A 24005-nucleotide genomic window follows, 5' to 3' on the forward strand; every position below is an offset into this window, starting at 1 on the left:
ATCATGTGGAATCATCTAAGCTTTTCAGGCTTGATGCGATTCAACCATCATAGCTTTGCTGTCACGCAATTGCATGGCATTTCGTCTCATTGTGGGGAAAGCTAAAACATATAAATGCGCAACAGATCAACCCGAACGGACCAAAAGAGACCCGAAGGGTATTTCGCACATCGACAGTGACAAGATGGGACAAGACGATGACACAATTACTTGGGGTAGGCAGAAACCAATTTTAAGAGAGAGGAATACCTGCTCAGCTCCTTGCTCATAGTGCGTTCACGAAACGAAGACTCCGACAATGACAATCTCAAAGCGCAAGACTCCTTGCAAGTGATTGAATCGCATGTACTTCAAGAAAGGAAGATTGGCACATTCGGAGCAATCTCTCTAGTCGTTAATAAGATCGTTGGTGCTGGGTATGTTGTATCTTCGGTGAATCTCGAACTCGCCGTCGCTAACCTTTACGCAGGATATTTTCAACTCCAGCAACCATTTATAAGCTCAGTGGAAGCGTTGGCATGGCTTTAATGCTCTGGGTTATTGCAGGCATGATCTCTACATGTGGTGCTCTGGTAATGCTAGAGTTTGGAAGCGGCATCCCACGTTCCGGGGGCATCAAGGTCTACCTTGAACGATCATTTTCCCCAAAGCTTCTACAGACATGCGTATATCTCTTTTATTGTGTTTTCCTCCGTGAGTCAAGCATTTCAAACTCTGCAATATTCTCCTTACTTATCTTGATACTGGTCAGAGGTCTCTGCTAGTAACGCTATTACGTCCTCCTCGTACCTTCTTCTTGCTGGAGGCGTTGAATCAACTACGTGGAAACTCCGTGGTGTGGCCATTGCAGCTGCTGCCTTTGCAGTGGGTCTTCATGCTATCGCTCCAAGAGTAGGAAGAGGATTACAAGATCTCCTCAGCGCGGTCAAGCTCTTCACCTTACTATTCATCGTGTGCACTGGGTTTGCTGCTCTTGCCGGTCATCGCAGGGTGCCAGATCCTCATAATTTCGATATCCACACATCGTTCAAAGGAACGTCGAACAATGGCTATAACATCGGCACTGCGCTTCTAGATGCCATCTTTTCATTCCAGGGCTATGATAATGTCAATGCAGTATGAGCTACCCCCCATTGCGGGTCCTTCGGTCCTCTAACTGGGTTATGCTGCTTGCTTAGGTCTTATCGGAAGTGAAGAATCCCCAGAAAACTCTTCGCGTTGCCCTTCCATCGGCAATGGGTATAATCACCGTTCTGTATCTTCTAGCAAATGTGGCCTACGTACGTATCACGCCCAACCACCATTTACAAGGGATTTCATACTGATGTATTTCACGAGAGTAGTTCGCTGCGGTACCGACAGAGGAATTTACTAACTCCAATATCACAATCGCGGCATCGCTGTTTAGAAATGTATTTGGGAACTCGGCCGCAACAAAAGCTCTTCCTGCCCTTGTTGCTATTTCGGCCGTGGGCCATCTGCTCGGCATCGCATATACAGTCCGTAAGTCACTGCCTACTTGCGATACGCTAGGAACCCTGAAGCTAACATTTTCTATGTACAGCTCGAGTCCTACAGGAGCTTGCCAAAGACGGGATAACGCCCTTCCCTAATATCATGATGCAGAACCGCCCCTTCAAGACGCCCATTGCTGCGTTGGCTGTCCATCTAGGGGTCACAATACTATTCATCTGTGCGCCTCCAGCAGGCGACGCCTTCAACTTCATTGTCAGCTTGAGTTCATATCCAACGACCTTCCTCTTGACAGCCATCACAGTGGGTTTAGTCAAGTTTCGACTCACCAAAGACGAGAGCTGGGCATCGGCATTTTCCGCTCCATGGGCGGTGATTGCATTCTACCTTGCCGGTAACATAGTAAGTTATCCACCATACCTTAGGTTCTCTTAGTTGTTCCCTTTCTGACTGTACGAAGTTCCTGCTCATTATGCCTTTCATCCCACCACCGAATGGAAAGGGAAGCACTAACCTTCCGTACTGGTTAAGCCCCGTAGTTGCTCTGGCTATCTTATCACTGGGCATCATATATTACCTCCTGCGGTTTATTATAGTCCCCTGGGTCTTCAGGTATACATTACAGCCAGTTGCAGTAGATCTTAGTGATGGATCTCAAGTTACCAGATATAGGATCCGGAAGTTTGGCGAAACGAGATAGATATTGATGGCTTAATGAAAATTCATGGTAACTTTTGCTTTGAGATCTCTTAAAAAAAAAAAAAAAAAAAAAGAGCACATGATAACAGATGCATGATAAAAATTAGATTAGTGAGCAGGACTATACAGTTGCTCTGATCCTCTCGAGATAGCAATATATGGGCTAAGAGAATTATTAAGATGAGAGTTAAACCGAGGAGGAATTATAAAAGGAAAAGCAAGAACGGTTACATATCAACCATTTCACACTCGTCAGCGGGCCTAAGTCCAAAAGTCTTCAGACCCCCTTGCCAACTTCTTCCAAGAGCCATCTTTGCAAACTCTCTCATTTCACTCTCATAATTACCAACCACACTCGCATCAACATTCTCGATGCCACCAGCATCGACAATTTTCCTAGCCAAATCCGCCGAATCCCTGAGAGCTGTGACAAGACCCAAGGCTCCCGTCGGCGGCATTACATGAATCGCATCACCAAGCAGCGTCACCCGCGGTGAAACCTCCCAGACGGGGAGATCTAACGGAGCGGATGAGATTCTTAACGTCGATGCCTGTCCCCTACCCTGCATTTCAAAGACGGCCCGTAGCCCAGGGCTCCAGTTTTCCGTTATATGGATCGCCATATCCGCTGCTTCATCATTGCTTAGACACAGCAGCTTCTCATCCGGAACGCCTAATCTCGAGGAATGGGCTCCAAGAACCCAATAAACATACGGGCTCGGAAGCTCAGGCTCAGAGACAGTATCCGTATTCGGGAACCACGTAGATTCGAAAAGCAGAGACACCTGTCCCTCTGAAACAGAGTCATCAATGGCTATATTCATTCCTCGTTGGTATTGCTCTGGAAACCGCGCAAGAAACTCTGGCGTTATGGGCGTCTTTCCATACAAGGCACGCATGCCCGTATCGATGACCTTGGCCCCGGGGATAAGCTGCTTGCGAACACGCGATCGCACGCCATCCGCACCGACGAGAATGGCACCATCCTCGACACTCCCATCCGTGAAATGCGCAGAGACCTTGTCATCGTGCAGCGTGTAATGATCGAGCGCCTTCCCGAAGAACACATCGTCTTTCAACCCTGTGAGAAGTACTTTTCGGAATATGGTCCGGTCAACTGTATACGGTTTGGGACCTTTGATAGGAGGGGGTCCTATACGGCGTGCGGCATCCACGGGCGACCCGTCCGGTTTGACCTGGACCCCAAATGCGAGACCTGCGGCACATGTCTGTTCGAAGAGTGTGTATATTTCTGGTGTCAAGGCATATTGGAGGGCGTAGATTCCGTCCTCGCTGATGCGCAGTCTATACCCTTGTGGGCGAAAGTCAATCTCTGCGTCTTTTTCGAAGAGTTTGAAGGGAATTTTGTGTTTTCTGAGGGCTTGTGCTAAGCAGAGGCCTCCTAGGCCGCCACCGATGATCAGGATTGTCCTTGACATGCTGTTTTGTCTTGGACCTTATCCTGTTACTGATGGCGTGGCGTGTAGAGCTCTTTATAGATGTCTATAGAAGCGCGTCTACTATATGCCTGAAACGCAAAGGCTCAACCTGCCTTTATGTCTCGTGAGCTTCGGATTTTAGGAATGCCCCCGCGTGACAATCAATATATCGGGCCGGTCTGATAGACTCCGATCGAGATACTTTTACCCCGACAGCCAATTACCGAAACAATCGCATTGTTGGGTCGGAGGATTTTGCCCGATTGCCCGACATAGCTCGCAGCGGCTATTGATTCAGAACTTCCTCGACATACTGGAAACGGCGTAGAAGGAAACCTGCCTTGTCGCCCCACTAAATTACTTGCACTAAGAGCGCATTCCCTGATTTGTGGAATCCGATCTCCATTCCAGTCTAACATTCCATTGATTGGTTCTGTCCGTACATGAATCAGGAACTCGGTATATCGGGACGTTGTCGATCCGTTTGCTCTTCGAATGTTCAGACAGCTATAGCATTCCTCTAGGAAGCATAGTGTATGAATCTTAACACATCTCGATTGATTGTTCTACTAGCTAGTCTAGTCTAGTTATATTCTAAGGCAATTTTGCCCCAGGAACAACTACGAATAGTAGCACAGAAAATCATGGCTGTGCTCTGCGCCCGACGCGGAAAAAGCCGCTAAGCCCGTATTATACCCAAACCAGTTACGATATGGTTGCATCTACCGCGAGTCACTCTATGGACAACCGATGGAAGTCGTAAAAGACCATAAGGGTTCTCGGATCCTCGTGACACAATTAATATCACGTGGCGATGATGACAGTGGGATAAATTGTCAGCCTTACGTCTTGCATAAATGCATGTCATAATCCTCTTGATCAACCTCTCGCTCAGAAACGAATTAGGAAATCGGGAAATATACACCTCTCAGTCAAACATGTCCAAATCACAATACCGAGATGACGAGGATGCCATCCCCTCATACGAAGAAAGTGTCCGATCATCCACCACACAGGCACCACCCTACAACATGAGACCCGACGTGGCGGCACCACTGCACCGTCATCTAGATGCAAGTCGAGTCCAGCGCGTTCATTCTCTCCTCGAACAGTATGTCGATCCACTTCTTGCTGAGCAAGGGTCTTCAGGATTATACAAAACCACCTTTATTTTCATTCCTTCCAATGTCACGTCCCTACAGCCCAGAGAAAAGACTAGCTACTCCACGCCTAAGGCGCCAGAACCGGTCGGGTTTCCTACTTCCACGGTGGTGAAGCTTGTTCAGTTGGAGGGCGAGGCACATACGATGGAGTTCTGGAGACAGCCGGCCGTGTTGCGGGAATTGGAGTCCTCGCTTCGGGCAAGGCTTGCGGCGAGTGGTCATCATGTTGAGGGGCAGGATGAGAATGAGATCCCCACATCTGCTAAAGAGACTCAATCGCTAAAGTCGAATAAAGAAAGTAAGCCTAAGCAGAAGAAGTCGCTCTGGGGTAGACTCACGGGAACCTCTGAGGCTGTTATTGTGGACCGAAAGCTGGGCTGGCGTGCCGAACCTGAAGAGACGACCGGTCGCAAATTGTCCAGGGACCAGGTCAGGGCTGTCGTGGAGTGGAAGGAGGTCTGTTTGCGCGTGGAGAATGACCTTGGTCTATATGATAATTGTAACGCACCGGGGATTTGTCTCTCTGTGGAGGTTGGGGAGTAGGTATTTGTTGTACAAGTTCTGTTTCCGAAACTATGAGAGACCCCGAAGCGGTATAGGGGAAAATGTCAAGAGTTGCGCATGCAATTGCATTGGGCTTTAATGTATAGATGAATTCTTGATACGGCTTAGGTCGTCTTCATAAATACAGCCCATGCTTTTCACGCGTCATGAAACACGGCTTAGTTCATTTCTGTAGTTATAAGCGGAGACCAAAAGTATATCATCTACCTCATATATCCAACTGCAAGTGGGTCGTGATATGTTCATGTGCCATAGCTAACCCATTTAACCCGATTCATCTAAAATCACGATAGACAAAAGTCTGTCGTCTGCATCATGCTCAGCGCTGAACTGTGCCAGGAGGCTGCGAATGGCAGATTCAGTCGCTTTAGCATCCCACAGCCCGTCTCGGCTTGGGAGGTTGGGGTGTTGCAAGAGGGACAGCGCAGTCTTCAATGTGTTCTGACTAGTCGTCCTGAGACAGGCATGTAGCAGGCCCCCAACAAGCTGGGTCGATAATGTAAAGGGCCGACTTGTGCAAGCAGTATATTGGGGGGAGGTATCAAGAAGAACTGATATCTCCGAAAGTGCAGTATCAATCCAATCATCGGGAGCTGGAGGGCACCGAACGGTTAACGGCGATAATGGATGGATGATACTGGACTGTCCAGAGCATGGCAAAGGGAAACGATAGTTGATCACGCCGTAGTACATTCGTGCTTGTATACGCAACAGCAGTATACGCTTAGCGACTTTTTCTTCGCTACCCTGATATAGCTTATCTACCGCAGTCAGGTATCGTTGAAGCTGCCCTTCTAGAACCCTTCTCTCATGTAGTACGTCTGGAGGTATATCTGCTAACGGTTTATGCTTGACTCGGGCATTAGATGCGAGATGTCTGGCTATCCAATTCTGAAGCTTTAGAATCACAGCCTCGGCCTGCGCAACGTCGATAAAAACCTCGGGTACAACGCTGTGCGTGCCATATAATTCGCTGGGGGATGTCAAGACGAGTCTAGGAAGTCCCCGTTGTTTATCGTAAATGCTGGCTTGCACGTCCAGACATGAGAGCAAAGCTGCCAGATGGGGAACGATATCATCGGGCTTGGACGTCGATGAAGAGGGGTTCTTCTGGCATCGTTGTAAGAGCGTCAGGCTAAGGTCGAGATGCTTTATTGCTTGCTGGGTATTGCCGATGAGAGCCTCAAAGGCATAAAACAGAACGCTGCAGGTAAGCGCGACTTCCGGCAAGGCACCGGGGGAGGAAAGATATATCCTCAGCTGTCGATGACACTTGGCGATGCGCTGTAAAATGCTCAGAGGTGGAAGGTTGTCATTGTTGTAGCAAGATAGCTCCCCAGATAGGTGATCTTGGTAAAGAGAACTCAAGGTCACCAGTGCATTACGGATGACGGGCTCGTGATGGCTTCTTTGCAGGATTAAAGTGGTCCACAGGGTCGGATCGGTATAACTCGATAAGCTCTCCGCAGCCTGGCAGCAGTAATAGTGTAACAGCTGCCTATCGGCCTGGCTACCAGGCACTTTGAATGGGATGCAATATGAGTCGATCGAGGCTGGCCTCCAAACCCGCTTCTGCACCAGAGGTATGTGGTCGGACGGATATCCGTCGCAGTGGCGGCCGGTGCTGGTGCATCGGAGGCAACTAGGCTTTTGCTCATCACATTTTACCCGGCGAATCCTTCACAGTCCGGGAGTCAAGTTAGACATGTCCTGTTTCACACCATGGGGAATGTATCGACCGTCCCTTACTTGCACGTAAGACAACCAGTTTTGACTTTCGGCGCACTTCGCCGAGATCTCTTTGTCAGTTCGGTTATTGAACTCATTTCACGTATCCCTTTCTTTCTTTCTCAATCACTCTATGGTTTGGAAAATACTGGAGACATCTTCCCAGAATGTCATCATCTTTCGGGGTCTGACGTTGAGGCTAAAAATAAACCCCCGCTTTACCTTTCTGAGCCACGTGCATCGCACGCAGCCCTATCTAGAGATTAGTTGTATCATCATCCTTCATTCTCTGTCGTAGGACATTCGAAGTTACAATGGGGTCTTTAAGTATCACTAATTATCATCTGCCGTGTAGGCATCCTGCGGGCCGGTGTAACAAAAATAAGAGGCAGGTAATACCCCAGCAAAGCACATATCTCAAACATAGCTTGTCCGGTATCGTTCACGATATTCGGGCCTACTAAATACCGGAGAGGGGCATAAAGAACAGCCGGAAACGAAATCCAGCCCGGGGTGTTACATCGTGGAACTTTGAATCACGACAGGGTGGACCCTTAATCATAGAGACACAGGCTACGTACATTCTACTTCAAACTTACTGCTTTTGTCCAACGTCGTCTGTAAGGCAACGTGGCAGATCCACCCCGTGGATCTTCTGAAAAATGACGGACCAATTGATTTTAGCATCCATTAAACAACCAACGTCTTGGCAACTAAATATCGCCACCGCAAAAAAAGGGTATCGAGAGTATGAAGATCCGTCGTCATAGACATCCACCATCAGGAATAAATTAACAACAATCCGCACAGCAGAAGCAGCCCGTTGGGAAACTTGGTTCATGCGCCGTTAGTTAAGAAGAAAAAGAAAAGGAAATCAGAGGAAAGTCAGAAGCAGAAGTGATTTTACTAACCATGAGGAACCATGCTTTACACCGTCTTCCCCCTCCTTGTTGACGAGCTCGGTGTCTATAGCTTTGATGGCGTTTTCATATCTCCTATCGCATTGTTCCTCGAGAATATTCTTCGCCTGGCGAAGTTCTGACTCTTTCATCCAAGTCAACAGAAACTGTCCCAGACGTGGCCTTTGAATGTCAATGGCAGCTTCCATTGGCCCTTCGGTTTTTTTTAGTACGCGTTGACAATCGGAGGTCTCCAGATAGCTATAAATAGAAGAGACACAAAAGGGAATATAAGAGCGAAGAATCTAACGTACTGTTTACTGTTCTCATTTGCCGGAAAGATTTCCAGATCTTCATCTGTTCTTCCTCCCGGGTATGCAGAAAGGCCTGGAATTTGAAAACCTTCTTTCCGACGCGCAAATTTTGCCACCAGAAATACTCATCGCACGAAAGATACTGCTCCAACACATCACCTAAAGTGTACCTGGCGAGTCCATCGTCGGGGTAGCCGAACCGATACGGTCCGAGACTGCGATCCATCTTCCCACCAGCCCGGGCGGAGTCAATACAGGGGCAAGCAGAACGGAAAAGGGTAGAATGAATAACATACACTGAAATCTTTTACAGTCTTACAGAAATTCGCGCGTGGGGGTGGATCATAATATATGACGTCGTTTCAACAAGCTCGTTGCGAATCTCCTCAGTGTACGATCCCCTGAGAGAATATAGGACAGAGGAGGTTGGTCAAGGCTCTGGGAGAGTCAGACTGGGTGCCAAGGTGCAGTACCTGACTAAGGAAGGTCAACCGTACTCGTTTAGGGTCTTAAGACTCTACTATCGTGTTTGATTTCCCCCTTGTGATTAGCTTTTGTTCCGTCTTTTACGCGGCAGAGTTCCACTGATAGTCCCCACATATACTGCACTCAGTTTAGATCGCCGCTGAACCCTAGAGCTTAGTTCTTCTAGCTTCTTGTCCCCCCTCTTTTGTGCCCTGTTCTCTCTTTTTTTTTTAGCAATTTCACCCAGAGATCCTGCTCAACACAGCCCCGTCAAAACACCAATCATAACCGTGTTCCAACTGTTAACCATGCAGTACACTGCCCCGTTTCACTTGGCTAATCTCCCCTTAAATAATTTTGTTGACTGATTTTAAATCGGAATGTTAATTCTAACAATTCAAAGTCAAAGCTTTTTTTCACAATGTCCCACACGTTTCATGTTACAAATGAGGTCTGCTATTAAGTACTACGGGCGGTTAGGTATATCCAACCAGAAACATGAGCTGCTCCATTCCCAGGGCGATGCGGTTCCTCCACACTGGCTACAGCCAAGATAGACGCACCCGTTAGACGGTGATACAGTCTCGTCGTACAGGGCACGACAAAGACACTGTTGTACGTTCGTATAGTGATCGCCCAATAAAGTAAGAGTATGACGCTGGCTTTCAGGAGACCGCAAATCCTAGCGGAGAAGACCTGTTCATCGGAATGGTTGGTGGCCGATCACAGTCCCACACTGAGCCCTAGCATACGTCAACCTAAATCTCTTTAATGTGAGCTGAGGTAACTCGCCCCAGGGTCCAGGCGCACTCCACGAAACTGACCTCCAACGATCTCATCGCTCGTGCAGTCGACACAAATGACCGGTTCTTCCCCAGGAAAATTATCCCCGTTTGTACTTTGATTTCTTCCGGGTTCTTTTTCTTATCCTCTCCTTACCTCAAAGCAGATATGCTTCTAATATCAATATTCTCGATACTCACGTTTCTTTGCTCTGCGCCTGTGTCTGCTTCGCGAGTAATCAAATCCAACTCTCTAGACCTATGTACCGACAACAAGAACTTTACAGCTACCTTTTTCAATGTAACGTTTACACCGGATGACCGTCTCCTATCCATAGGTTTCAACGGCACGGTAGCTATCTCCGGAAATGTGGTGGCGGACCTTTCGTTGACGGCCTACGGCAAAGAGGTCATCACGAAGACACTGGACCCATGCCAAATGAAGGAACAGCGCCTGTGTCCCATGAACATTGGAAAGCTTGAGATTCCGGCTATCCAGACGACTCTGCCGCAGTCCGTGATCAACCAAGTTCCGAGTAAGATGCACCCGCCCGCGTCACTGGTGCAACGCAGACTGACGAATGGATCCCGCTAGACGTTGCATATACCGTGCCTGATCTCGATGCATCTGTCCGCGTCTACATTAATTCCACAGATACGGGGGCTCCTATTGCCTGCATGGAAGCTAGCCTCTCCAACAGCAAAACTGTATACCAACAGGCAGTGGGCTGGGTCATAGCGCTGGTCATCGGTCTGGGTCTGGCGTCCTCCGGGATTGCATCGATACTCGGATATTCACATGCTGCATTGCATGTCGCGGCTAAATCGCTTGCGCTTTTTGGCTTTGCACAGTCTCAAGCCATTCTCGGCATGACCAGTGTCCACATGCCTCCGATCGTGGAGTCCTGGACTCAGAATTTCCAGTGGAGCATGGGCATTATGCATCTAGGTTTTATTCAAAAGATCGCCAACTGGTATCTCCGGGCCACGGGCGGTACTTCATCGACCTTACTGTCTGATCTTGAAAATACGTCTGTCAATGTGCTCAAGCGAAAGCGATCGTTGGATTTCGGCGCAGGCGCATTGATGAAGAGAGAGTCTGGAGAAGGCGCAGCGCCCGACGGATCTAAAACTATCTATGGCATCGTACGTGTTGGCTTCAAGGCCAGCATTGAGCGGACGGATATCTTTATGACCGGGTTCATCTTCATCATTGTCTTTATCGGATTCACGATGCTGATCGTAGGATTAGTCCGGCTTGTCTCTGGTCTTCTTGCAAAATCCGGGAAAACGGACAGTACTAAGATGGACAGCAGCACATGGGCAGTCACAATGAAAGGCATTCTGCTCCGCCTGATCCTCATGTGTTATCCCGCAGTATGCATTCTCTGTCTCTGGGAGTTTGCCAGTCATGATTCCCCCGCCGAGGTAATCCTAGCCGTTGTCATGCTTCTGTCGACGACTACTATACTAGTCATGGCAGCTGTACGCATCATACGCAAGGCAAGGCGCTCGGTTGAGATATACAAGAGCCCAGCCTTTATGCTACAGAACGATACTACGTTCTTAAATAAATGGGGCTTCCTATACGCACACCACCGCTCCCCGGCATACTATTTCGTCACGCTAATGGTGGTGTACATCTTCGTGAAGGGCATCTTCGTCGCGCTATGCCAGCCTTCGTCATCCGTTCAGATTGCGGCGCTGTTTGTCATTGAGGTTCTCATGCTGGTCGCAGTCTGCGTCATTCGGCCATGGATGGACAAGAAGACCAACATCATGAATATCAGCGTCACATCCATCAACTTCCTCAACACTCTTCTACTTCTGATTTTCAACTTCCGACAGCGCGACATGGCAACGAGTATCCTGGGCGTTATCCTGTTTGTCTACAATGCCATCCTCACCCTCATCCTCCTAATCGTCATCCTAATCGCTGCGATCATGGCCCTCGTGTCCAAAAACCCAGACAATAAGTACCAAGTGATGAAAGACGACGGTTCCTCCATCATGTCTCGCACACACATGACAGAATTAGACGCTCTAGGTGCCGCAGCGCGAGGCTCGCCCGACCAAAACCAGAAGGAGAACCCCTTCGCTCATAATGAAGTTCCTCCAAACCATGCCAACGGCCTCCAGCCCTCAGACCGGGCATCCCCGAACCATATGACCGGGGCAAACCATTCACCATCGTCTCCACTTGACCCGTCCGTCCCTCTCTTCCCATCCAGTGACACCCGCAGCGCATCGCCCTACGAGTCTGGCGACCATAACCTTAGTCCGTCTGAATACAGCCACCCAGGTGCCTCACCGGTCAATCGGGGATACAACGTCTCGCCCATTCACACGCCATCGCCACACGCGTACAGGGCAGCCAACAATGCCAGTCCGTGGCAACGGGGAGCCGGGTACGAACATTAGCACCCTAACACGCGGTATGGGAAGTAATATTATTCCCCCTCACTAACCCCGTGTACACTTTCCCGTGAGGCACACCTAGCTCGGAGAAGAACTACAATAATCGTATATGTAAATGGCGATATGCATGATTGCCACTTGTACAAATTTTGTTTCTTCGCACTCGACCTTATCGACCCTTTTAGAGGTATATATATAGCATACCAGTATACTACTGGCTAGACAACAGTACTTGGAGATATTGAAATGGGTTTAATCATGGACATTTGGCCAGGCGTTATGGTGTATATATAGCAGGTATTATAGAGTTTCCACGAAGATTACTACTTCAAGTCATGTTCCAAGAAAAGCACTACCTTGATTGTATCATATCCGAACAGCTAGGCAACGTTCAGCCCGATACCACCGTGTCGCCTAATTATGGAGAAACAGGGCAAGATTCCAGATTCCAATCGGCCGCCGAGCAGGAGGGGCGGAGGAATCCATCGGCGCGTATAGTACAGCTCGATATAGGCGACAACGGAGCCATAGCGTAGGTAGCAATATCAAAGGGGCTGGGCGCAATTAATCCTGTGTCTGACGCGGAACCACAGTTAGTCTCATGATGAGACAGAACGGCAAGCGGCGGTGGCCTAATCATGGAGATTGCCGCCTACATCTCCTGTATCACCGGTTAGTGGACGCGTCAATTGTAGATTACGCAGAATCGTTATCTTTTCAATAATCGGCCGGGTGGCGCAATGGTAGCGCGTTGGTTTCCGGTACCAAAGGTTTGCGGGTTCGAGTCCCGTCTCGGTCGAATTCTTCTTTTTGACTCTCCTAGCGCTTCTTTTCTATGAGATTATGGATGTCTTAATTCTTTTCTTTTTTTTTTTTTTTTTTGGCTTTTGGGGACTCATATAATAATACTACATTGTGTAAAATGGCCTCAACATTAAAACAGCGGCATAAATCTGAGTTAACTGACAAAATCTGCTGTCAGCAACTATATCCACAGAGATATATATTGACAAATGATGGCTTTAGCCCTACTTCAGCGAATCCGAGACACAACCACAACTTTTTCTTACTACCAATACGAGCCAATGCTATCATCAGTATTAAACACATGAGAACGCTAGAATGCTAGATAATAGCAAATGAAAGACCGGAGAAGGAATTCCAGCAGTGTCATCCGATGGCGGGGTCAATCAGTCATCGAGCGATATCTTCATCTTGGAAATAGCCTACCAATCCTGTTAAAACAGCCCCGTCGCAATAAGACAATACCCCGTATTAAGAGTCATATCCAGTATCGGATTAGTGGTATAAGACATATTTGTTTCAAACTAGAAAAAATATGTTCCATTACTATATACGAAGCACTAACAATCAATATGCAATAAACCTAGGCATCACAAACCCATTTCTCCGCACGCTGAGGTAGCCATCCACTGGTCCTAGGCAGAGATGTCTGGCGACGAAGGTCTCCGACAGGAATTCCCATGCCAAGCATGAAGTTCTCATCCATGCGACACTGGTCCTCGTAGAAGGTCCACTGGACACAACCCTCCCAAGCCACGCAGGCAGCTTCACAGGCATCCACCGACTTCCAGGAACTGTGCCAGACTTGCTTTGACACTCCCTCTGGGGGCTGCGCGTCGGCAATATTGTCCGACCGGAGCTCATAGCGGGAGGACTGGTTGTCCCACCACTCCACCCGACGACGCATGTACGGCTCGATCATGGCCTTGAAGAAGTCGCGGTACCGTATCTGGCCCTTCTTCTCGAAATCCCAGCTCTGTTCGAAATTGTAGAGTCGCGCGACATCCTTACTATGTGTATGATGCCAGCTGTAGAGGGGGTAACACCAGCTGGCGCGCCGGAACCAACCTCCCCAGTGCGGTTCCGGGTTGAAACCCCAAGAATACTCCGACTTGCCATGGGTCTGGCCGAAATTAATGCCATAATCCTGCATGACATGGCCAAGAACATGGTCACCGCAGCCATGGGCCTCCGTAAAATCGGCGTATTTCGCGACCATGTCCTCTTCCAAGCCGAAGCTCTGCTCCCACGCACCCCGGGAGAGCACGAAGCCCGCACCGCCGTGCGCGAAATAATCACCGTGTTTCCAGGCAAGACCGCCGAAGTACCACGGCTCCTGCCATGAGAACTTCTCCAGATGAAGAAGCAGGTTAGGCAGAAAAATGTATCCGTCGTCTTCGATGTAGATGTACCACTTCGCGTCTGGCTTTGCGCGGCCTGCATGTTGGATGAGGGGGAGGAATTTGTATTTGTCGAGTTTCCAGCCACCCGCGGGGCCATTCCCGTCACCCTCTACGTTCGCCATTTCTGCATAGACCTGTCGCGCCTCATAGTCGGGTTGCTGACGGTAGGGTTCGTAGTTGTCCGTTTTCAGGACGGTCTCGGTCGAGTTTTCCAGGACGTCGATGACCTGCCACGAGCCGATGGTCTCGGGGTAGTCGGAGTAAATGATGACATTGTCTGTGGGGATACGACTGGGCTCAAAACTGGTGGAGAGGTGAATCGGTAGTCGTCTCCATAGCACAGAGGCACCGGTTTTGAAGAGTAGCACGACATCATCTGGACTCAACTGTCCATACTGCTTTGGTTGCGGCTTTTGTTGTTGCTTTGGTTTCGGCTTCTCTTGTGCATGGGTGCTCGGCTTCTGGTCGTCGGAAGAAGAAACAAGAGGGGCAACAGGGACAGCGGAGGGAGAAGGCTGGGCAGAGGGCAGTGGCTGTTGCTTTGACTCCTCTCTCAGCGGCGATTGCCGGGAGGATAGATCTTGTGGAAGATCAGGAAGACCCCTAATCACTGGGTCATCATGTTCCAAATCTAGATGATAGAAGAAAAGGAACAGGACAAAGATCATAATCCCCAAAGGGACTATGCGGTTCTCTCTATGGAATAAAACTCGCGCCATCGTGTGTATGCCAGACCTATTCAGCCAGCATGGCTTGGGGTGAAGAAAGCGTCGCGCGGACTTTTCAAAGAGAAAGTTCCACGAGACTCATGCTGAGCAACAATCATATTATTAGAACGGCCCTGAATGTCCATGTTCCAATCGAGTGAGGCTGAAAGTCTCAACCAGAGTATCGTGCATAGACCCCCCCTTTTTTTTTGCATCTCGTTTTTTTTTTTGGGTCATTTTCTAATAGGAACAGTGGAGCCGAGTGGCAGTGGAGCACTCAGGAGATGAGCAATTTCCCGATTTTAGAGAAGCTAGCGGATGATTAACTTTTCCGCTCGGATCCAACGCTTCTTTTCCACTTAACAACTTTTTTACCACCCAATAACGAGACTTAAAGTGAGTCAACTGTGCAGTAGTTCAACGCCATCGAGCAGACCATTGAGACACAATGTAACAGTTTTCTAGAGGTGGGTTCGCTTAATGAATGAAAACCATGGCCATTGGTTGGAAGTACAGTGTCAACCAACATCCTCAGTCGAGACCCATGCCTTCTTAGGGCAAGGAGACTCCGACAGCCCCCGGCAGAGCCTCTTTTTTGATTGTATTTGGAAAATTAATCTACCCAATCTGGTGTGTCACACTGGGATATACGATGTGATTCCTCTTCAGGAGAATGGATCTAAACTTTTCTCGGCCTTTCACCGGCAATTATTATCCATTAGCGTCGTATTTTTTTTTCTTGGGATCCTGTCTGTCCCTCCTGACCCTGATTTGGGGCTGAAAATGAGGCCGTAATTTAAGACAAGCGAAGGTTTGATCTGGGCTATTATTAGTTATGAATAGAAGGCCCTGGCCACTTGCATTCGGTGTCTCTGGCATTGAAAAATCCTGCTTGTCACCGCGAAGAGTTCCTTGAGCACCATCGCGCCGCAGTGATGGAGTGGACGACAGAGAAACTCGCCGCGAGGCTGCCAGTCTTCCAACAGCGAGGCCCTGATGTGCCCGCTTGGCGTCAATTCCTTAACTTTCTGGGTTGTGTGTTGATTCTCCCCGTGTACTACTTCATCACCGGTTACAGTCGTCATCCCTTGACGCTGGATATCTTGATTAGCATCTTCGTGGCTGAATTCAATCGATATGCCAACGAGGGGCGGCGACGCCGGCTATATGGCCTTGATGCGCCGACAAAGGCTAAAGAAGACCCCGAAAAGGCGCCCATGTCTCCTAGCCCCCATATAGGTCCCGAATGCTTGGCGGTGGTGGTAGGCTATCGCGAAGACCCGGAACTCTTCCGTCGTGCTTTGGATAGCTACAAACGTGCTGACGGTTGCCGTTTCATGCTGGTTGGAGTGGACGGTGACGAGAAGCCCGATATGGATATGGTTCGCGTCTTTCAGGAAGCGTATCCCGAAGACTCAGCCATCGTGCATCTTGATGAACCGTTTGGCGAGATCGCCATGCGCACATACAGGAAAATCTCGGAATCTAGCTACGAGACTCCTGAGCGCTGTCAGGAGATGACCATTGCCCACTGTTGCCAGTTGGCCCGGGAGATTCTCGCCGAACATGACCTTGGACTGGGTGAACTAGGAGGTATTACCAAGCTGTGCTTGTACCAACCGCATATGCACAAGAAAGCAATTATGTTCACCTCGTTTATTTTCTCTATCGTAATTTCAGACATTCTCGGCATTGAATACATGTGGTCTTCCGATTCCGATACCATCGTCTTTACAGATTCCGTGCGCCGCACCGTTGAGACGATCGCCGGAGATCCAACAGCCGGCGGAGGCAGCTCTGGATTGGTGGTGCACAATGAAGATGATTCGATGACGACGAAACTAGGAAGCGCAGTCTACTGGTGCGAGCTGTACATGACGAGATCGACCTCTGCGTCTTCGGGCACGAGCGACTGCCAGAGTGGTCCAAGTACCGCGTTCCGGGTGTCCGCTTTGCCCTCAATTCTATACCCCTGGTACACACAGACAGTCTTTGGTCGTCGGATGGTTAGTCTAATCCTCAGGCTCCTTTACTGCATTTGGAATTCCAGCTAACAATCCCATAGATTATCAATGAAGACCGCCATCTAACAACAAACCTTCTCTTGCGCGGCTGGACGGTCACATACGCGTCCGACACATTAACAGCAACTGATACTCCAACAACATTCAGCCGATGGCTCCTCCAACAAGTCCGTTGGGGTCGAGCAACGCATATCGAAAGCTTCCAGCAACCAAAAGTCTATCTCCTCAATCACCCTGTCTTCTTCTGGGCTGCGATGAAGAAAGAGGTCGGCCCGCTCCTCGTCTTCCTCTGTGTGCTCTACTACCTCGTCACCGGCCAACGCTTCGCCTACTTCTCCTCCAATGACGCTTTCCTCCGTGTAGCCTACACAATCGGTTACAACTGGCTGCGTAACCCAGACCGCGGACCGCGCAACGCCTGGGTCTGGATCGCCCCCGCGCTAGTCTTCTACAACATTCCCCTCCCCAGCATCCATCTCTGGAGCATGTTGACCGTGTTCGACGGCGGATGGGGTACTTCAATGCGGTCGAATGCCGAGTTGTCGAAGCGCGAGCAGTTCTGGAAACGTGCTTATGACCTGGGTTTCTTCGTGGTGTGGATGGGTATTGTTGGGGGTACCGCTGCCCGGATACTATCTGGTTATGCGGGCTGGGATGCAGCTGGTACGGTGAAGGCCATCTTCTTGGGCGTTTTCGTTCCGTCCGCTGTATCGTTTTACGGGTTGTTGGTTCGTGGATAATTTTCATTCTTGGGATATATTTAATTCAATAGTATTATAATTTAGATCAAACGACCGGTTAGAATATGCACATATATTATTCAAGCTCAATGCTCGATATTGCTTTGTTGAAGAGACGATGGGTCTGTGTAGTATAGACATTCATACTCAACATAGTTACGTCCTATTTACAAGTTACGATGACGCGAGTATTGGGTAGTACTGTGGTGATTGCAACTATTGCCAAGAGCACATTTCCCTGCGCTTGTCCTTACTACGGTTCTTGTAAAAATTGCAATCTTTCCACTTTACCATGATACTACTATACATCGCTCCAATACACATGAGACACGGGGCTACCTCCGAGGCAACTCCTTCAGCTCCAGCAAGCTCCACTTAAGTCCTATATAGTGTCTCATCCATAGAATGAGAATGAGGTATAGTTTAGCCATAACTTCTCTAGAGAAGCTTAGTCGAAGCCACGGCCAACGCAAAGCCACAATGAGCGATCTTCATTGACTCTATACATTCTATAGTCTATACTTATAATCTGTGTCTTTAAGCAAGGAGGAAGAGGCTGGCCATACATGTAGACCGGTAAACTATTTGTACATGAAACACATACGATGGACTACCTTGCATGGATGCCATGTTCGAGAAAGATGCAACGCCAAGGAGCCAAATTTACTTAGTTGAGACATGTCTCTGCGATATTACGTCTGTCGATCGATCCACAGCTGAAGATAGCCACGAGTCGCCCCACTCATCCGTCTAATACGATGATAACGGTAATCGTGGCTTGCTACCTAACTTAAATCCTACCGTAAGCTACATGATCCATCCTATAGTGTACAATCAGATACTGTTCAATGGTAGAAGATGGGGATTTATCATTAAGTTCGACATGGACCTCTCTGGTTGTTGGTTGCCATTCTCTGTGAGTATGTGAGCTCTCAGCTAGGGATAGTCCCCACTGGGGTTTATTATTGGGAGCTATCGCCATCCATGGAATCTTTGGATGTTGTTGCGAAATAGTGTGGCGGGACGATCAACACCCCTAGCGTTTGGACCCTGAGAGAGGCGGGTATGTATCAAGCGAGGAAGCAGGTCCCTCGGTGGTTTATGCTCTCCACCCATGTAATATCAAATTGCCCGAGTATGAGATGCGTTTGGCGGAGTTTATTGATCGTTATGCAGGTACACGTAAGAAGCATTGGGAAATGAAATAGTTGCGTGGAGGTATCGAATTGAGTCAGGGACCGGGGTTGATTCATAAGGAGGGGCGTGTAGATCTTGCTACTTCTCAACATGAGCTCACATATTTGCGAATTCAATACATATCACATTTCTTGAGCGAGTTAGGACATTCCATAGGGCTCAACAGTGTCACCATACATAATTATGCATACCAAGCAAAGTAAACAATGCATACACAACATCTTTATGCATTATCAGGTGACCTTTGGTCCCTGGATGACTCAGTTTGAACTACTATCAGGACATCATGTGATTTATCAGTACCATCACGTGCCACATCCCGCTGATAACGCATGAATTTTTTGGAGATCAACAAAATTCCCGCGGAGACAAAATAATCACCAGGAATTGCGAAATGGGAAAAGTCGCTCGAACCAAGCACAGCAGCGGTGCCAGAGGCCCGTACCAGAAGCCCGACCAGGGGCCACTGGGTAAAGCAGCATCTGCGATTTTCAAGTTCAACACCGACCTCGGTCAACATATTCTGAAGAATGGAGCGATCGCCGATGCCATTGTCGACAAGGCCAATATCCAGCAGGGCCAGACTGTTTTGGAAGTCGGTCCCGGTCCCGGTGTTTTAACGAATCGCATTCTCGCGAAGGCTAAGAAAGTGGTGGCAGTCGAAGTCGACCCTCGAATGGCTGCTGAACTCACCAAGAATGTACAAGGGACACCAGCGGAGAAGAAACTCCAGATTGTCCTCGGTGACTTTGTCAAGACGGATTTGAGCCAGTTGCCTCCGTTCCAGATTTGCATCAGTAATACCCCTTATCAGGTATGTGTGCTGTGTTTCTCTTGGGTGGATTGTCGCTCAATATGAATGCGGGGCAGACAACTGACGATTTAATTACACGATAGATTTCTTCCCCGCTTATCTTCAAACTCCTCTCCATGCCTAATCCTCCCAAAATGTGCGTTCTGATGGTTCAGCGTGAATTCGCCCTCCGTCTTGTTGCCCGGCCCGGAGATGCCTTATATTCTCGACTCTCGGTGAACGTCCAGTTCTTCTCGCGCGTCCAGCATATCATGAAGGTGGGCAGGAACAACTTCCGTCCTCCACCACAGGTCGAGTCCAGTGTGGTCCGGGTCGAGCCCAAGTCCGATCGTCCGGCGATCAGCTGGGACGAATGGGATGGTATGCTCCGTATATGCTTCGTGCGTAAGAATAAAACCCTGCGTGCGGGCTTCATGGGGAACAAGACGCGCGCCATGATTGAAAGAAACTGGATCACTTTCGCCACGATGTACCCAGAGAAGGTTACGCAGGCAGATATAGAATTCATGCTGGGTAATGGTGAGCCAGAGCCTATGGAGGACGTGGAAATGGATACCAATAACGACGCGGAAGCTGACGATGTCCCTGAGATGGACGAGGATGATATTCTAATGGGTGATATGGCGTTCGAAAAGAAGAATGTTCCGGAAATTCCCAAGGGGACTCTTCTGACTATCGGCAACAACAAGGTTTCTCGAATTATGGTGACCAAGTTAATACAGGCCAAGATTCAGCGCATCCTGGACCGGACTGAACTGGCCAATGCTCGTGCACAGAAGTGCGACGAGAATGATTTCCTTCGTCTTCTTCACGCTTGCAATAAGGAGGGCATTCACTTCTCATAGTCAAGTGACGTCCTGTGCTAATTTGATTTTCGACGAGCAATGAGATTTGTATGTATGTGGGATGGGCACGCTGTTACGGGATAGCAGCCAGTTAGCGAGCACATTTTTTAGAGTTAATGATATCCTAAAAGTTTTTGATGAAGCAGTCAACTTCCAGCCTTGAAGTTATAGACTTTTGCACGGTCTAGAGCGAGCGAGGAGAGTTATTCTAGCCAAAGCCCTTTGTATACGAACCGGGAGATGAATCCTACACGCAATGCGAGGAACAGGAGGTTACATTCTTGTCACTAGATAAAGATCTCGATCCTGAACTTATCATAAGCTGTAATAGATCAATAGGGCTGAACACACACGTGACTGTCCTCAAAGGAATTTCTAAATAGCGACAGACATCAAGCTAAGCTCGTGTCATTTCTTGTGTAGTGGCCTGGCTCATTAGATGCAGTCAGATATGAACTAGATCAGCCAGGATCAGAAGCTTTGATTGACAAGGCTATACCCTGCGTGGTGGGTTGTATCACGCCGTCGTGGGAACCAATGTAGCTCTACAGCTGCAACTAACTCTCTCCCTGGAACTTGTCATAGAGGCATATTCCCAAAAATGATAGCCATGCGCGGACTGGTGTCTATGACTTGGGGCACGAAGCAGTGATAATCTGGAAAAAAAGAGGACCGAGATCCACGTCGAGTTCACTAGGAAGTGGCTCCCACCTCAAGTCATTGAATCCAACCTGGACAGAACATTCCTCATGCAACCACGGCTCAAGCATATAGCAGAAGAAAGCTATCGGGTCCGTAGTGTCAAGAATAACTTGAATGCGGGTTCCTTCTGTGACCCGTTCGAGCACTTTGTAAGTCACTCCCCCAAAGTGGTATTCCTGTCCACAGGCAGTTGTCTGTAGTATTTCGTAATTTGGAATGACTCCGACAAACCGCCCACCGGGTTTCAGGCTGTGAAAAATGTTCTGCCACATCGCCAACAACTCCGTTTTGTTCTTGGCATAGTTCAGAAGCCAGACACCTAGAACGAGGTCAAATGACCCCATGTTGAATGGCGCAATGCAGTCTACAACATGGAATTCAGAGGGTTCCTGTGCCCGGGCCTGAAGTCGTGCGCTGTCCACCATGGCCTTGGAGATATCCACGCCAACAACCTTCTTCGCTCCCAAGTCAATACTTTTTCTGGACCAGTACCCGGTTCCGCAGGCTAAGTCAAGCACCTCGAGGCCGTGAACCACACCAATTTGGCTTTCAAGGATATCTTCTAGTAGCCATAAGCTAGGAAGATTGATCACATCGTTGTAGCGCTGTTCGATCCTGTTGAACTGGAGTGGATCCATATCTCACAACTGAGGGACAGGACCTGACTGCCTTTTTTTTGCCTATAAGCGGACTGCTTTGGAAATTGACCGAGTGCTGTCAAGCACTAAAATCAGTTATATCCAGTCAACCTCGGGAAGAGACAGCTCTGTAACCCTGACGTAATTGTGTGCGCGCTGCTGTATGTCATATGATGGTTCCTTAGAAGAAAAACTGGAAGATAGATGGATGAATTTAGCTTTAGCCATGACAGCCTTATGCGATAGAGTTTAAATAAGACTTTCCTAGTAACCTACTAACCCCTCTCAATACCTAATACAGCGTCTTACTTATCTAAAGCCGTGCGATGAGTGTATATATATTTATATATATATATATCTCTCTCTTTTTTTTTGGTATAGTCTCCAGGTTGGAGTTTCCGTGGAGTGCAAGTGACAGTTGATTTTGGACATGTGTTCATCTTATACGATACTAGCCTCCAAAGTTAAACAGAGACTAATTAATCCAGCCATTCATCTCGGGAAAGTACTTATCAAAGTTACGGAGGCAACAGATTTGCTTTCTGCTACTGGTAGCGCCCCTGTTCATCCCAGGTCTCATTTAACACAAACCTTTGCCACAAACAAATAGGATTTAGAACCATCGTCCGTCAGTGGAGCCGGAAGTCCAAATTACCCAACCAGTGGAACCTAATTTATGGGTGCGACTTTTGCTGGTGAAGCGGCCGACCTGGTGGTTGAGCTTCCCCAAGCCATTTGCACCAGAGGCTGGTGTTGAGCGGGGTCTACTAAAAGCATTCTTTATTTATATCCCTGCCATGTTAGACATCAGGGGTCAGGGCTTTGTTTGCTATATGAAACTCGACATGTTTGCTACGGAGAGCTATCTACCAACAGGATAGATTCTTCCGTTTACCCTGGGCATTCAATAGTAGTAAACACCCCAATTTAAACAGAATTCGTCACCGGCCTTCCAAAATGGCAACATCACAAAAAAGACATCCAGAGCTATTTAGACCCGTCAACAGCAAGTCCCCAAGGGGGATGAAGCGAACAGTTCCTCTGGAATGCCTGTGTCTGGGGTTTAACCGGACGGGAACGGCATGTAAGTCGCAGCTCGCATTCTTGGCATTCCCAAGGAGGGCCTGGTGTCATCAGGGGAGGCGTGATGCTGACCGAAAGAAGCCATGTACAATGTACTTGAGATACTGGGCCTACCATGCTGGCACTCCACCCAGTTCATGTCGACGCGATTTGGTGACCTCGAGATGTGGCAGCAGGCGGTGGATCGAAAGTTTTCTGGGGCAGGACCCAAATTCGGGCGCCAGGAGTTTGACCAGCTGCTGCATGGCTTCGGGGCCGTCTCGTCCGACACCCCGGCGATTGCGTTTGCTGATGACCTGATCGAAGCGTATCTGGAGGCCAAGGTCGTGCTCTTGGAGAGGGATATCGACTCGTGGTACGAAAGCTGGATGAAAAGCGTGATTAAAAATACTTATGACCCGTTCGTCACGGTCATCTATCACATCGATCGCTTCTTCACTCATCCGATTGGGAGAATCCACAAAACAACCTTGCAGGGTTGGTTGGGAATATCTAATCCCGAGGATGCCCGTCGCAAGAGTAAAGCCAAGTACAGACAACATTACGAGCGCGTCCGGAGCATAACCCCCAAAGACAGGTTGCTAGAGTACAAACTGTCGGATGGATGGGAGCCTCTGTGTGAGTTTCTAGGGAAACCAGTGCCGGACCAGCCCTTCCCTCATCTTAATGAGAAAGAAATGGCTCGATGAAAAAGTCCTGCTCGTGCTTAACCAGAGAATGAAACGTTTGGCGTGGAAGGCTTTTCTTTACTTCCTGGGTCCGCTGACTTTAGCTGGGTTGGTCTACTCTGCAATGTGACGGGCGTTATATATTTTTTGTGAAGAAGCTCAGTTCCAGAAAACCAGTGTTCTTTGGTATACTGATTTGTCAGTCCGATATTATGCGAAAAGGAGGAACATATATGTTTGCTACTGTTCATATATTCCTCTGAGAATAGAAAAACATCCATCTAGTAGAGACTCAGCGAACGGATACAAACATGTTTTAGAACTTGACGTTTTAGATGCAAGCGATATAAGCCAGTTGGGGATTGATTATACATAGAATGCTTTAAGATTCCAGTCTTCTAGTCGACCTACCGCAGCGCGTACTATGACTAGAGAT

General features: G+C 48.6%; 10 protein-coding genes and 1 non-coding gene across 11 annotated transcripts; 7 read left to right on the forward strand and 4 right to left on the reverse strand.

The window, feature by feature from the left end:
- Positions 1–184: 184 nt before the first annotated feature.
- BDV27DRAFT_146577 (amino acid/polyamine transporter I) lies at positions 185–2173 on the forward strand (the record flags this gene model as incomplete). Its single annotated transcript, XM_032070599.1, has 8 exons — positions 185–215; positions 272–416; positions 470–693; positions 752–1116; positions 1179–1280; positions 1344–1503; positions 1565–1875; positions 1934–2173. The coding sequence occupies 8 exons, from the start codon at positions 185–187 to the stop codon at positions 2171–2173; spliced, it is 1578 nt and encodes a 525-aa protein (XP_031925983.1).
- Positions 2174–2253: 80 nt separating this feature from the next.
- BDV27DRAFT_130799 (FAD-dependent oxidoreductase) lies at positions 2254–4150 on the reverse strand. Its single transcript, XM_032067498.1, has one exon. It carries the CDS (start codon positions 3609–3611, stop codon positions 2400–2402), a length of 1212 nt encoding a protein of 403 aa, XP_031925984.1. The 5' UTR covers positions 3612–4150; the 3' UTR covers positions 2254–2399.
- A 399-nt stretch (positions 4151–4549) lies between these two features.
- Positions 4550–5317, forward strand: BDV27DRAFT_146579 (uncharacterized protein; the record flags this gene model as incomplete). Its single annotated transcript, XM_032070600.1, has 1 exon — positions 4550–5317. The coding sequence occupies one exon, from the start codon at positions 4550–4552 to the stop codon at positions 5315–5317; it is 768 nt and encodes a 255-aa protein (XP_031925985.1).
- A 285-nt stretch (positions 5318–5602) lies between these two features.
- BDV27DRAFT_159329 (Zn(II)2Cys6 transcription factor domain-containing protein) lies at positions 5603–8505 on the reverse strand (the record flags this gene model as incomplete). Its single annotated transcript, XM_032072850.1, has 3 exons — positions 5603–7016; positions 7978–8179; positions 8280–8505. 3 exons carry the CDS (start codon positions 8503–8505, stop codon positions 5603–5605), a joined length of 1842 nt encoding a protein of 613 aa, XP_031925986.1.
- Positions 8506–9498: 993 nt separating this feature from the next.
- On the forward strand, positions 9499–12286 carry BDV27DRAFT_13549 (uncharacterized protein). Its single transcript, XM_032068549.1, has 2 exons — positions 9499–10062; positions 10122–12286. The coding sequence occupies exons 1-2, from the start codon at positions 9696–9698 to the stop codon at positions 11945–11947; spliced, it is 2193 nt and encodes a 730-aa protein (XP_031925987.1). The 5' UTR covers positions 9499–9695; the 3' UTR covers positions 11948–12286.
- A 384-nt stretch (positions 12287–12670) lies between these two features.
- BDV27DRAFT_t137 lies at positions 12671–12743 on the forward strand. Its single transcript has one exon. It is a non-coding gene; the product is annotated as a tRNA-Arg (tRNA).
- Positions 12744–13265: 522 nt separating this feature from the next.
- Positions 13266–15059, reverse strand: BDV27DRAFT_130812 (uncharacterized protein). Its single transcript, XM_032067499.1, has one exon. The coding sequence runs from the start codon at positions 14868–14870 to the stop codon at positions 13332–13334; it is 1539 nt and encodes a 512-aa protein (XP_031925988.1). The 5' UTR covers positions 14871–15059; the 3' UTR covers positions 13266–13331.
- Positions 15060–15669: 610 nt separating this feature from the next.
- Positions 15670–17622, forward strand: BDV27DRAFT_165777 (uncharacterized protein; the record flags this gene model as incomplete). The annotated part of the gene is made up of 2 exons (XM_032074022.1): positions 15670–16864; positions 16924–17622. Exons 1-2 carry the CDS (start codon positions 15794–15796, stop codon positions 17620–17622), a joined length of 1770 nt encoding a protein of 589 aa, XP_031925989.1. The 5' UTR covers positions 15670–15793.
- A 1581-nt stretch (positions 17623–19203) lies between these two features.
- BDV27DRAFT_130814 (dimethyladenosine transferase) lies at positions 19204–20620 on the forward strand. Its single transcript, XM_032067500.1, has 2 exons — positions 19204–19633; positions 19717–20620. Exons 1-2 carry the CDS (start codon positions 19214–19216, stop codon positions 20476–20478), a joined length of 1182 nt encoding a protein of 393 aa, XP_031925990.1. The 5' UTR covers positions 19204–19213; the 3' UTR covers positions 20479–20620.
- A 202-nt stretch (positions 20621–20822) lies between these two features.
- BDV27DRAFT_130815 (class I SAM-dependent methyltransferase) lies at positions 20823–21877 on the reverse strand. The gene has a single exon (XM_032067501.1). It carries the CDS (start codon positions 21816–21818, stop codon positions 21105–21107), a length of 714 nt encoding a protein of 237 aa, XP_031925991.1. The 5' UTR covers positions 21819–21877; the 3' UTR covers positions 20823–21104.
- Positions 21878–22775: 898 nt separating this feature from the next.
- Positions 22776–23699, forward strand: BDV27DRAFT_165779 (sulfotransferase family protein; the record flags this gene model as incomplete). The annotated part of the gene is made up of 3 exons (XM_032074023.1): positions 22776–22902; positions 22983–23539; positions 23577–23699. The coding sequence occupies 3 exons, from the start codon at positions 22776–22778 to the stop codon at positions 23697–23699; spliced, it is 807 nt and encodes a 268-aa protein (XP_031925992.1).
- Positions 23700–24005: the final 306 nt, after the last annotated feature.

The sequence above is a fragment of the Aspergillus caelatus genome (genome assembly GCF_009193585.1).
Source record: "Aspergillus caelatus strain CBS 763.97 unplaced genomic scaffold BDV27scaffold_128, whole genome shotgun sequence".
NCBI classification, from domain to species: Eukaryota; Fungi; Ascomycota; class Eurotiomycetes; order Eurotiales; family Aspergillaceae; genus Aspergillus; species Aspergillus caelatus.

Bases quoted from the DNA above. Each gene is read 5' to 3' on its own strand.
- BDV27DRAFT_130799 (XM_032067498.1), bottom strand. From the start codon at position 3,611: ATGTCAAGGACAATCCTGATCATCGGTGGCGGCCTAGGAGGCCTCTGC.
- BDV27DRAFT_13549 (XM_032068549.1), top strand. From the start codon at position 9,696: ATGCTTCTAATATCAATATTCTCGATACTCACGTTTCTTTGCTCTGCG. The intron at 10,063-10,121 runs GTAAGATGCACC...GGATCCCGCTAG, and splicing joins CGTGATCAACCAAGTTCCGA to ACGTTGCATATACCGTGCCT.
- BDV27DRAFT_130812 (XM_032067499.1), bottom strand. From the start codon at position 14,870: ATGGCGCGAGTTTTATTCCATAGAGAGAACCGCATAGTCCCTTTGGGG.
- BDV27DRAFT_130814 (XM_032067500.1), top strand. From the start codon at position 19,214: ATGGGAAAAGTCGCTCGAACCAAGCACAGCAGCGGTGCCAGAGGCCCG. The intron at 19,634-19,716 runs GTATGTGTGCTG...ATTACACGATAG, and splicing joins TCAGTAATACCCCTTATCAG to ATTTCTTCCCCGCTTATCTT.
- BDV27DRAFT_130815 (XM_032067501.1), bottom strand. From the start codon at position 21,818: ATGGATCCACTCCAGTTCAACAGGATCGAACAGCGCTACAACGATGTG.